The 13,002-nt window shown below is 49.0% G+C and overlaps 1 protein-coding gene across 1 annotated transcript in view; it reads right to left on the minus strand.

The window, feature by feature from the left end:
- dok4 (docking protein 4) overlaps window positions 1–13,002 on the minus strand; it is a 79,934-nt gene that overhangs the window by 40,125 nt on the left and 26,807 nt on the right. The window contains exons 2-3 of the mRNA XM_062068458.1: window positions 1,853–1,960; window positions 874–988 (exon numbers count right to left, since the gene is read on the minus strand). Of these exons, the coding sequence (XP_061924442.1) occupies window positions 874–988; window positions 1,853–1,960 (223 nt within the window). The remainder of the gene's footprint in view (window positions 1–873; window positions 989–1,852; window positions 1,961–13,002) is intronic.

A 13,002-nucleotide genomic window follows, 5' to 3' on the forward strand; every position in this document is an offset into this window, starting at 1 on the left:
TTTAAATTATTCTGATGTATACATTGGACCAATTACAGTGTAATACATTTAGGGCTGTCAACTGATTAAAATTAAATGTAATCACAAGAGATTCAATGTAAACTCTTATTTTTATCACAATTCCTGTTTTGGCATGTCTTGCTGTGAATTTACCTCTGTTCTGAGCGTTAGTCTCTTCCAGCATTGTCTGTTAGACTGCGCTGGTTCATTGTTTGTGTGGTTTATTTTTGCTCAGCTGTACTACGTCCAGTAAGTTTTTCCTCTATACCTATTGTTGAATTATTGCTAAGTTGTTAATTCCCCGGTGGTTCACTGCTACGGCCACAGTGGTGGTTCCTGCATTTTCCAGGTTCAAAATATATTTAAACTGTAAGTCATCTGTGGACTCTGCACTCTGGGGTCACGCTGCCAGACACCCTGTGTACCCGATACAGAATAAACCAGCCATGAAGTGACCCCTGCAGAAAGGTACTGCAATGCCGATATGAAAAAGTGGAATATGCAGTATTTAAAGACAATGGAAGATAAGTGTCAGCAACACGAGTCTTTTGTTATGTTTTTGCTCACCCTTTATTTATTTTACACGCTGGTTATTTCTAATTTTTGCTACCTGATAAAATCACGTATTACTTGTATGCCATCTCTGCATACTGGGATCACACCAACCGCAACCAGGCACAACCAGAACAAAACAACTGTGCAGTCACACATGTATTCAAGAGTTACAAACGTAACTTTTACAGTCCTAAATTGTAAGCTTTTTTAGGTGTTTGTACTTGGACATATCTTTCCTGTTTAACAAAGCTAAGTTATCCATAATGTAAAAACTAAAAGGACAGCTAAAAGTACTACGTGTATTTCTCCAAGAATTACCTGATTCACAAGTGAAAGTGCGTGAGGTGTCGTCAGTTAGTACAATGGCCACTGCCTGTCGCTTGGTATCCCGAGGAAGCCGTGTGACACTCTTAACACTGCTGATTTCTGTCACCTAGGCAACAGAATAAAGGCAATGCATGGAATAATTACGAGTATTTATTAAACTGTTTCTACTGTAGGAGCATTTGTTTGAAATAATTTCATGAAGCCGATTAGCTCGACATTGCACAAGAGGCACTTTATTTTGCTCGCAATTGAGATATGGCTCAAGGCAACATTCTTAGTTCAGAAAAAAATACTGTACATGAAAATAAGGCGTCAAATTTCATCATATGAAGTATATCACATTTATGTAATTTGATTTGCTGTGTACATCTTTAAATTTCCACTGCATCATAAACATACTGAATAAATTAACATATCTCGTACATTAATTTTAAAACTTCCAGCCCAAGTATAGGAGGGCATTGTAGTTTTATTTGTGTTGCTAGGGTTACTGCTATAAGATGCTTGTATCAATATACACATGCTGTACATCCACGTAACTGAAAGAAAGTTCAGCAAACATATCTCTAAGAAAACAATATTCAATGGGCAATGGATAAATGTCCAATTTAAGTTTACAGTCTAAGACCAGCATATGTCATGAATTAATTCATAAAACAAAAGACTAATGCAACAAAGCTAACACTTAACGATTCCATTTGTAAAAGTATTGTTTCTCGACCACTTTTTTCTTTTTTTTACAAAAACAGTATAACTTTACTTGAAAGAGCATCCATGTTTGACGTACAGATGTTATTTATTTTAAAACGTCATTTTCGAGCAAAATATATTTTTTTTAATCGTTGAATTAAAACAGGCACTACAAATTGTAGTTTGCAATAAAAAAAAACATCTGGCACACACACTTTTTTTGTGCGTGTGCCAGATGGTTTTTTTGTGTGTGTTTTTTTATTTTTTTACAAACATTTACCTTAGAACAGGCTCTGATGTTGGCAGACTTCTCATCAGGGTATTTCTCCAATCGACGAGGTCCTTTGCTAGACGATTTCTTAAAAACTAACCAGCAACGGCGGTAAATCTGTAACATGCAATAAAAGCATGTATTAACACAAAGGAAAACACTGCAAAACAATGCATTACTCACTGTAAATGTCCAATTCTAAACAAACTAAGGCAATGGGTATCATTTGACACTGTTTATTATGAAACCATTTTCACCCATTTACCAGAAGGGTGCACTTGTATGGTGTATAACTTGATGGGTACCGGGAAGCAGAAGTTTCCAAGTTTATTACTGGTAGCGAGGATGGCTTTGGTTACCAAATACCGCCGAGGTTTGACAAAGGTAGACCATATGATTATTGGAGAAATTAAGTTACTGTCTTGACAAGAGTTGATTTGCTCACGCTGGGACTTGAAAAAAAGAATGAGAAATAACTAAGGACATTTCTGCAGAAGAATTGGACGGTAATGAAAACAGTGTGAGCGAAATTGGAAGGCCATGCAAACCAAACCTTCTTTTTACTTTCAATGAAAACTTGGTCAGTTACGGCAAATAACAACCAGGATAGGACAATCATTTCAAAGCAAAAACACACACGGAGTTGTATAAAGCAGCAGACAAAGTGTACTTTAAAAATGCTGACAATACTGTAGATAGAGCGTGTCAGATACCAGGGATTGTTATTGGTCAGGATCGTCTTGTTGTATTTGTGAGACAAGGTGGACTTCTTGTTAGAGTTCATCACATGAGGCTTTGTAAATCCAACACCAAGGATAAGGGCCAGACTTAGGAAGACAATTTTAACACCTTCTGCAGCAGCAGAGGATAACTCAGACAAAGTACATACGATAAACAGTAGTGACAGTATCTTAAATACAAAGTTCTTTGCTTATGTATGAAACGGATTCCGGCCAGCCAGCGCACACAATCTGGCCCACGAGACGTCTCAAGTAAAAAAGAAAATATATATATTTTTTATATATATATATATATACTGTATATATATATATACTGTATATATATATATATATATATATATAAATATATATATATATATATATATATATATATATATATATATATATATATATATATATATATATATATATATATATATATATATATATATATATATATATATATATATATATATATATATATATATATATATATATATATATATATATATATATATATATATATATATATATATATATATATATATATATCTAGTGTGTGAATGTTAGTGTGAATGTTGTCTGTCTATCTGTGTTGGCCCTGCGATGAGGTGGCGACTTGTCCAGGGTGTACCCCGCCTTCCGCCCGATTGTAGCTGAGATAGGCTCCAGCGCCCCCCGCGACCCCGAAGGGAATAAGCGGTAGAAAATGGATGGATGGATGGATATATATATATATCTATATACATAGATATATATATATACAGTATATATATATGGATCAGACAAAGAGCAGCTTGAAGACCTCGATGAAAAAGAAAAACAATAAATCAATCAATCAAAGTTTATTTATATAGCCCTTAATCACAGGTGTCTCAAAGGGCTGCACAAGCCACAATGACATCCTCGTCTTAGATCCCACATCAGGGCAAGAAAAAACCCAATGGGCACAATGAGAAACCTCGGAGTGGACCGCAGATGTGGGGACCCCCTGGGCGACCGGTGCAATGGATGTCGAGTGGATCTAGTTAATAATGTGAGAGTCCAGTCCATAGTGGGGCCAGCAGGGGATTATCTTGGATAATCAAGTCAGCAGCGCAGAGGCGTCACCAACTGATGCACAGAGGAGTGGTCCACCCCGGGTCCCGACTTTGAACAGCAAGTAGGTCATCTGTGGTCACCTGATAACCTCTCCACGCAGGAGAGGGGGGCAGAGCAGAAAAGAGACGGCAGATCAACTGGTATAAAAGGGGGTCTATTTAAAGGCTAGAGTATACAAATTACTTTTAAGATGGGACTTAAATGCTTCTACTGAGGTAGCATCTCTAACTGTTACCGATAGGGCATTCCAAAGTATTGGAGCATGAACAGAAAACGCTCTATAGCCCACAGACTTTTTTTGGGCTCTGGGAATCACTAATAAGCCGGAGTTCTTATAACACAGATTTCCAGAGGTGGGACCAAGTCATTGTTTTGCAAGTCACAAGTAAGTCTCAAGTCTTTGCCCTCAAGTCTCGAGTCAAGTCCCGAGTCAAGACAGGCAAGTCCCAAGTCAAGTCCAAAGTCAAGACTGGAAAGTCTCAAGTCAATTCCCAAGTCCTGCATTTTGAGTTTCGAGTCATTTCAAGTCATTTTAACCACAGACTAATATATTTACAGAGATTGTGTATGCTTTTAAAACGCTGTATTTTACAAGTGCATTTGAAATTGCAGGAAAAAAAATAGTGCTGACATTGCACTTCATAATAGCACTATTAACCAGTCATTTTAAACATTTAACTCATTCCTTTACAGAATAAACACATTTGAAAAAACAAGTGCAACTGTACTTATTTGCACAAAAGTGTTAACATTGTATTTCCATGGCATATTGCATTGAACTAGTTCCACAGCAGTTTCTATAATTTTCTTACCTTATCTCATTGATCTCATCTCATACTGTATGTGTGTTTATGTGTGCGTAAACATCCATCCATCTATCCATCTTCTTCCGCTTATCCGAGGTCAGGTCGCGGGGGCAGCAGCCTAAGCAGGGAAGCCCAGACTTCCCTCTCCCCAGTCACTTCGTCCAGCCCCTCCCGGGGGATCCCGAGGCGTTCCCAGGCCAGCCGGGAGACATAGTCTTCCCAACGTGTCCTGGGTCTTCCCCGTGGCCTCCTACCGGTCGGACGTGCCCTAAACACCTCCCTAGGGAGGCGTTCGGGCGGCATCCTGACCAGATGCTCGAGCCACCTCATCTGGCTCCTCTCGATGTGGAGGAGCAACGGCTTTACTTTGAGCTCCCCCCGGATGGCACAGCTTCTCACCCTATCTCTAAGGGAGAGCCCCGCCACCCGGCGGAGGAAACTCATTTCAGCCGCTTGTACCCGTGATCTTGTCCTTTCGGTCATAACACAAAGCTCATGACCATAGGTGAGGATGGGAACGTAGATCGACCGATAAATTGAGAGCTTTGCCTTCCGGCTCAGCTCCTTCTTCACCACAACGGATCGATACAGCGTCCGCATTACTGAAGACGCCGCACCGATCCGCCTGTCGATCTCACGATCCACTCTTCCCTCACTCATGAACAAGACTCTGAGGTATTTTAACTCCTCCACTCGGGGCAGGGTATCCTCCGCAACCCGGAGATGGCACTCCACCCTTTTCCGGGCGAGAACCATGGACTCGGATTTGGAGGTGCTGATTCTCCTCCCATTCGCTTCACACTCAGCTGCGAACCGATCCAGTGAGAGCTGCAGATCCTGGCCGGATGAAGCCATCAGGACCACATCATCTGCAAAAAGCAGAGACATAATCCTGCAGCCACCAAACCCGATCCCCTCAACGCCTTGACTGCGCCTAGAAATTCTGTCCATAAAAGTTATGAACAGAATCGGTGACTATGGGCATCCTTGGCGGAGTTCAACCCTCACTGGAAACGTGTCCGACTTACTGCCGGCAATGCGGACCAAGCTCTGGCACTGATCATACAGGGAGCGGACCGCCACAATCAGACAGTCCGATACCTCATACTCTCTGAGCACTCCCCACAGGACTTCCCGAGGGACACGGTCGAATGCCTTCTCCAAGTCCACAAAACTCATGTAGACTGGTTGGGCAAACTCCCATGCACCCTCAAGGACCCTGCCGAGAGTATAGAGCTGGTCCACAGTTCCACGACCAGGACGAAAACCACACTGTTCCTCCTGAATCCGAGGTTCGACTATCCGGCGTAGCCTCCTCTACAGTACACCTGAATTGACCTTACCGGGAAGGCTGAGGAGTGTGATCCCACGATAGTTAGAACACACCCTCCGGTTCCTCTTCTTAAAGAGAGGAACCACCACCCCGGTCTGCCAATCCAGAGGTACCGCCCCCGATGTCCACGCGATGCTGCAGAGTCTTGTCAACCAAGACAGCCACACAGCATCCAGAGCCTTAAGGAACTCCGGGCGGGTCTCATCCACCCCCGGGGCCTTGCCACTGAGGAGCTTTTTAACTACCTCAGCAACCTCAGCCCCAGAAATAGGAGAGCCCACCACAGATTCCCCAGGCACTGCTTCCTCATAGGAAGACGTGTTGGTGGGATTGAGGAGGTCTTAGAAGTTTTCCCTCCACCGATCCACAACATCCGCAGTCGAGGTCAGCAGAACACCATCCTCACCATACACGGTGTTGACAGTGCACTGCTTCCCCTTCCTGAGGGGGAAGATGGTGGTCCAGAATCGCTTCGAAGCCGTCCGGAAGTCGTTTTCCATGGCCTCGCCGAACTCCTCCCATGTCCGAGTTTTTGCCTCCGCGACCGCTGAAGCCGCACACCGCTTGGCCTGTCGGTACCTGTCCACTGCCTCAGGAGTCCTATGAGCCAAAAGAACCCGATAGGACTCCTTCTTCAGCTTGACGGCATCCCTCACCGCCGGTGTCCACCAACGGGTTCTAGGATTACCGCCACGACAGGCACCAACTACATTGCGGCCACAGCTCCAATCAGCCGCCTCGACAATAGAGGCGCGGAACATGGTCCATTCGGACTCAATGTCCAGCACCTCCCTCGTGACATGTTCAAAGTTCTTCCGGAGGTGGGAATTGAAACTCTCTCTGACAGGAGACTCTGCCAGACGTTCCCAGCAAACCCTCACAATGCGCTTGGGCCCGCCAGGTCTGTCCGGCATCCTCCCCCACCATCGCAGCCAACTCACCACCAGGTGATGATCGGTAGAAAGCTCCGCCCCTGCGGCCTAGGGTGTCCTGGTGCCAAGTGCACATATGGACACCCTTATGTTTGAACATGGTGTTCGTTATGGACAATCTGTGACGGGCACAAAAGTCCAATAACAAAACACCGCTCGAGTTCAGATCCGGGCGGCCATTCTTCCCAATCACGCCTCTCCAGGTTTCACTGTCACCGCCAACATGAGCATTGAAGTCTCCCAGTAGAACGAGGGAATCACCCGGGGGAGCACTCTCAAGTACTTTCTCGAGTGAATCCAAAAAGGGTGGGTACTCTGAGCTGCGGTTTGGCGCGTAAGCGCAAACCACAGTCAGGACCCGTCCCCCACCCGAAGGCGGAGGGAAGCTACCCTCTCGTCCACCGGGTTGAACTCCAACGTGCAGGCTCTGAGCCGGGGGGCAACAAGAATTTCCACCCCAGCCCGTCGCCTCTCACTGCCGGCAACGCCAGAGTGGAAGAGAGTCCAGCCCCTCTCGAGAGAACTGGTTCCAGAGCCCTTGCTGTGCGTCGAAGTGAGTCCGACTATATCTAGCCGGAACTTCTCCACCTTGCGCACTAGCTCAGGCTCCTTACCCCCCAGCGAGGTGACGTTCCCCGTCCCAAGAGCTAGCTTCTGTAGCCGAGGATCGGACCGCCAAGTGCCCTGCCTTCGGCTGCTGCCCAGCTCACATCGCACCCGACCTCTATGACCCCTGCTATGGGTGGTGAGCCCATTGGAGGGGGGACCCACGTTGCCTCTTTGGGCTGTGCCCGGCCGGGCCCCATGGGTACAGGCCCGGCCACCAGGCGCTCGCCATCATGCCCCACCTCCGGGCCTGGCTCCAGAGGGGGGCCCCGGTGACCTGCGTCCGGGCGAGGGAAATCTGGGTCCTTTGTTTTTATTTTTCATGGAGGTCTTCGAGCTGCTCTTTGTCTGATCCCTCACCTAGGACCAGTTTGTCTTGGGAGACCCTATCAGGGGGCATAAAGCCCCCGGACAACATAGCTCCTAGGATCATTGGGACACGCAAACTCCTCTACCACGGTAAGGTGGCAGTTCAGAGAGGAGTACACATGCGTACACATGAAAAACATAACAAATACATGAACATAACAATGAACAGAGTTGTACTTTTTATATGTCAGGGCCCTATGCAATATGTACAAATATTCTTAATATAGTATACATTTTAACTGACCTTTATTTGACTAGGTTTGTCTTTTTGTAGGTGGCTAAAATACTCTGTGCTGCTGACCGCCGTCTAACGTTACGTTACTGTGTGTGATACATTGACTAACGTAACGTTAAGTGTAGGTACCTCTTGCAACCCTGCTTAAAAAAATCACTTGACAAAAAGTATGAATAAGGTAGCGATGCAGTGGACGCAACAGATTGTCATGTTTGCAATGAGGTTATAACCATAGACATCTTATAAGTAGAAGCAGCATTGACTGCTGTGACGCGAGCAATTTGGCAGCCATCTTTAAGTGGTGATGAGGAGCCGGCGAGCAGCCTAAACTGACAGTTGACAGGTAGAAAACAAAGATGCCGGGCTGGTGTTCAGCGTTTTCCTGCTCAAATGAGCGGACTGTTGAAAATAGGAATCGGGGGATTACTTTTCACAAGTAAGAATTAACATTAATGTACTATTGGTTGTATTTTGTGAAAATAATATTACCACAGAGTTGAGAAGGAGCAAAGATCTTCAATATTTGTATGTGAAAATCACAAAGAAATCTTCTGGGGGAGGATGACCCCCCTACAGAGGTTTGGTTTACAAACTTTCAGCCCCACCTAAAACAAAATTCACAAGCCGCCACTGATTATGATGTGTTCTCATGTTAGGCAAAGTACAAGACAATGCTTTCTTAACAGTATAATTGTAACCATGAATAAGTCTTCAAGTAACAACATTCAAATACTAACATTGTTGGGTAAGACAGAATTTGGTTTTATTCTGAATCCAGTGAAACAAATTGGTGGTTTTAGCTGATATAAAGACTTTAAGGTGTTTATATATGTTTAAGTTTAAGTATTTGGCAGACGCTTTTATCCAAAGCGACATACATAAAAAATACATTGTGGAAGGGGCGTGGTCCACCCGTCGCCTGCGGGCGGAGCATGTGCAGGAGCCGGCTGTGAAGCGGATGACAGGTGAGTGGATATCTCAGCTGGAACGAGTTATCTAATCACCTGTCTCTTTATTAGCAGCGTCGGAGAGCATGAGTGGGGGTCTGACGGGGAGTGGACGCACGACACACGGACTGCTGAAAAGCACAGAAAGAGAGACTGATAAAAAGCACCAGAGACTGAGAGCAAGAGAAACCATTTATGTGCTCCACGAGAAAAATAAAAGATTTGTAAATCCTCCGCTGAAAAGTGTCACGTTGTGATATTGGTCCAAGAAAGAACCCAACGACAAGGAAGAGTCGTTCACAATTGGCGCCAAACCAGGTTTGGACCGAAGAGAAAAAGGAAGAAAGAAAAATGTCACCTCCAACTCCCCTGGAGGCACTTGGGCGAGTGCTGGCGGAGGTGTCGGCGGCGAGTCAACAGCAGCTGGAGGCCTCCCAGCAACAAACCAACAACCTGCAGGCGCTGAGTAGGGTGGGAGGGGAAGCGACAATCAAAGCGCACACCTCCATGCAGCGCATGTCGGAAGCAGAAGACCCCCAGGCATACATGGACATTTTTGAGGCCACGGCGGTGGCATGTGACTGGCCTGAAGAAGAGTGGGGGGTGAGGCTGCTGCCGCTCTTGGCGGGGGAGGCGCAGCGGGCGGTGCTGAGTCTGCCGGCGGCCGCCAGAGTCCAGTTTGCGGATCTCCGGCGAGCCATACTGGACCGGGTCGGCAGCTCGACAGAGGACCACCGACGCCGATTCCATTCACCTTTAGCCACCAGATCCGGGATGCGGCGGCACGGTGGCTGAAACTGCGAGAACAGGACGCCCCCATGTTCGAGATGATTCTGCTGGAGCAGTTTCTCGAGTCCATACCGGCACAGACCTCGGCGTGGGTCCGGTACCACCGGCCGCAGGACCTGACGTCAGCGGTGACCTGGGCAGAGGACCACCTGGCGGTCCAAAGGGAGAAGGCGACCCCGAAGACGGCGGAACGACCCACACCGGCCCCGCGCAGACGGCTCGTCCACGCCGAGGAGACAGCGACCCCAGAGCCACAGCCCTGCCCGGCAGAGAAGGCCTCGACCCGCGAGCAGATTACCGCCTCGCACATGCTCCCACGGCCCAAGACACCACACCCACCAGTCTCATCAAAGGGGGGGGGCCGGGGATATAATCTCTCCTCTGCTCCTTATTTCCAGGATACCGGCGCTGCTAAGAGGGGGCTTCCCCCGCAGACGGCACCTCGAACACCAGGGCAGGCGTGCTGGAGGTGCGGGCGGCCCGGTCATGTGAGACGAGAGTGCTCCATGATGGAGGTGGGACAGGTGACGCGGGTTGCCGGCCCTCCAGCGCCCCCCCCCCCCCCCCCCCCCCCCCCCCCGATCCAGGGGAGACGTATTGTGTCCCGGTAAGGGTACAAGGGAGTACATACCGGGCCATGGTGGATTCGGGCTGAAAACAGTCCATGATCCACCAGAACCTGGTTTGACCCGGGGCGTTGAGGCATGCGACACATGGGCGAATTAGGTGTATACATGGGGATGTGCACGCGTACCCTATTGTGCCAGTAGAAATTTGGTATAAGGGACAAAAGCATAGGGTTAAGGTTGCCGTAAGCGTGCACCTGACGCACCCCATAATTTTAGGGACAAATTGGCCGGGGTTTCACCAGCTTCTGACACAATGTGTGGGGGTGCGTTCACGGACAGTAGGACAGGGGGGTATCCGCGCCGTTCTCAGTGGCGACGCGGGTTCATCCGGCGCTGCCGAGCGGGAGCCCCCCGTTGGCACCCGATGGGGGATTTTCCCCTTGAGCAGTCCCGCGATGAAACTTTGCGCTCGGCCTGGGACCAGGTGGATTACATTGACGGTCAGCTGGTGCGCCCGGGGAAGGCGCGGGTATACCCCCACTTTTCAATTATTAGAGATAGGTTATACAGAGTGAGCCGTGACACTCAAACGGGAGAGGAATCCACCCAGTTGTTGGTGCCAAAACACCGCCGGGAAATGATTTTCCAGGCGGCGCATTTTAACCCTATGGCTGGCCACATGGGCTACGATAAGACACTCAATCGGGTCATGGTCCGATTCTATTGGCCGGGCATCCGGGCAGACGTGCGCCGCTGGTGCGCGGCCTGCCCGGACTGCCAGCTGGTGAATCCAGCGGCCATCCCGAAGGCGCCTTTGCGCCCATTGCCACTTATGGAGGTCCCATTCGAGAGAATTGGAATGGGCCTCATCGGACCATTCCACCCGAGCACATGGGGATATCGCTTTGTGTTAGTCCTGGTGGATTACACAACGCGCTACCCCGAAACAGGGCCCCTGCGCTCTATCTCCGCCAAGAGCGTGGCGCAAGCGCTGTTTCAGGTCATCTCCCGAGTCGGAATCCCGAAATAGATTTTGACTGACCAGGGCACGTCCTTTATGTCGCGCACAATAAAGGAACTATACGGATTACTGGGAATTAAAGCGATCCGCACCAGTGTATACCACCCACAAACAGACGGGCTGGTGGAGCGGTTAAACAAGACGCTGAAAACCATGATCCGTAAGTTCACGCACAAGGACAAACCAAATTGGGATAAATGGCTGGAGGTACCCCAGGCCTCAATCGGCTTTACGCCTTTCGAGTTATTGTACGGCCGGAGGCCGCGCGGAGTGCTGGACGTAATTAAGGAAAGCTGGGAGGAAGGTCCAAGCTCCAGCAAAAATGAAATCCAGTACGTCATGGACATGCGAGCAAAACTCCACACGGTGGGGCACTTGTCACGCAAGAATTTGCTCCGTGCCCAGGAACGTCAGCAGCGCACGTATAACAGGGGGACTCGGCTAAGAAAATTTTCACCGGGAGACAAAGTGCTTGTGTTGCTCCCAACTTCAAGCTCCAAATTACTTGCGCGCTGGCAAGGTCCTTTTGAGGTCACACGGCAAGTGGGTGATGTGGACTACGAGGTTCGGCGCTGGGACCGGGGTGGAGGCACACAAATTTACCATCTAAACCTACTGAAGGCATGGAGGGAGGCGGAGCCTGTTTCCATGGTAACGGTAGTGGAAGAGGAGGAGGAGTTGGGGCCAGAGGTCCCGCGGTCGGCCCCGCCTCCTCGTCTGCCCTGTGACGACCAGCTCACGTTAGCGCAGAAAGCGGATGTTGCTAAACTGCAGCGGCGCTTCTCTGATGTGTTCTCCTCTCGGCCCGGCCGCACGGGCCTCATTCAACATCATATTGAGACCAGCCCGGGTGTTACGGTGCGATCTTGGCCATACAGGCTCCCCGAACACAAACGCAAAGTGGTTCGGGAAGAATTAAAATCCATGCTGGAGTTGGGTGTAATAGAAGAATCCCACAGTGCGTGGTGCAGCCCCATCGTTCTGGTAGGGAAGAAGGATGGGTTGGTGCGCTTCTGTGTGGATTACCGCAAGGTGAATGAAATATCACGGTTCGACGCGTACCCAATGCCTCGGGTCGATGAGCTCCTGGATCGGCTAGGCACTGCTCGGTTTTTTACGACCCTGGATTTAACCAAGGGCTACTGGCAGATTCCCTTATCACCAGAGGCCCGGGAAAAAACAGCCTTCTCCACTCCGGAAGGATTATACCAATTCGTGACACTTCCGTTTGGCTTGTTCAGTGCGCCCGCCACGTTCCAGCGTCTCATGGAACGGGTGCTCCGCCCACACGCGGCATACGCGGCGGCCTATTTGGATGATGTCATTATCCAGAGTGGCAGCTGGGATGAACATGTGCGGCGGGTGGGGGCGGTGCTCGAGTCCTTGAGGCGGGCGGGGCTCACCGCCAACCCGGCGAAGTGCGCAGTTGGCCGGAGGGAGGTACAGTATCTGGGGTACCACTTGGGGGGGGCGGGGGGGGGGCGGGTGCGGCCGCAGATGGACAAGACGGCGGCTATCGCAGCCTGTCCACCCCCCAAGACAAAAAAAGAGGTGAGGCAGTTTTTGGGGCTGGCGGGCTACTATCGTCGGTTCATTACCCGGTTTGCGGACCTGACCAGCCCACTGACTGACCTCACCCGAAAGGGTGCTCCAGATCTGGTCCAGTGGACGGAGCAGTGCCAGCAGGTGTTTGAGAAGGTGAAGAAAGCCCTCTGCGAGGAGCCGGTACTGT

Source organism: Entelurus aequoreus, linkage group LG02, assembly GCF_033978785.1.
Source record: "Entelurus aequoreus isolate RoL-2023_Sb linkage group LG02, RoL_Eaeq_v1.1, whole genome shotgun sequence".
Lineage (NCBI taxonomy): Eukaryota > Metazoa > Chordata > Actinopteri > Syngnathiformes > Syngnathidae > Entelurus > Entelurus aequoreus.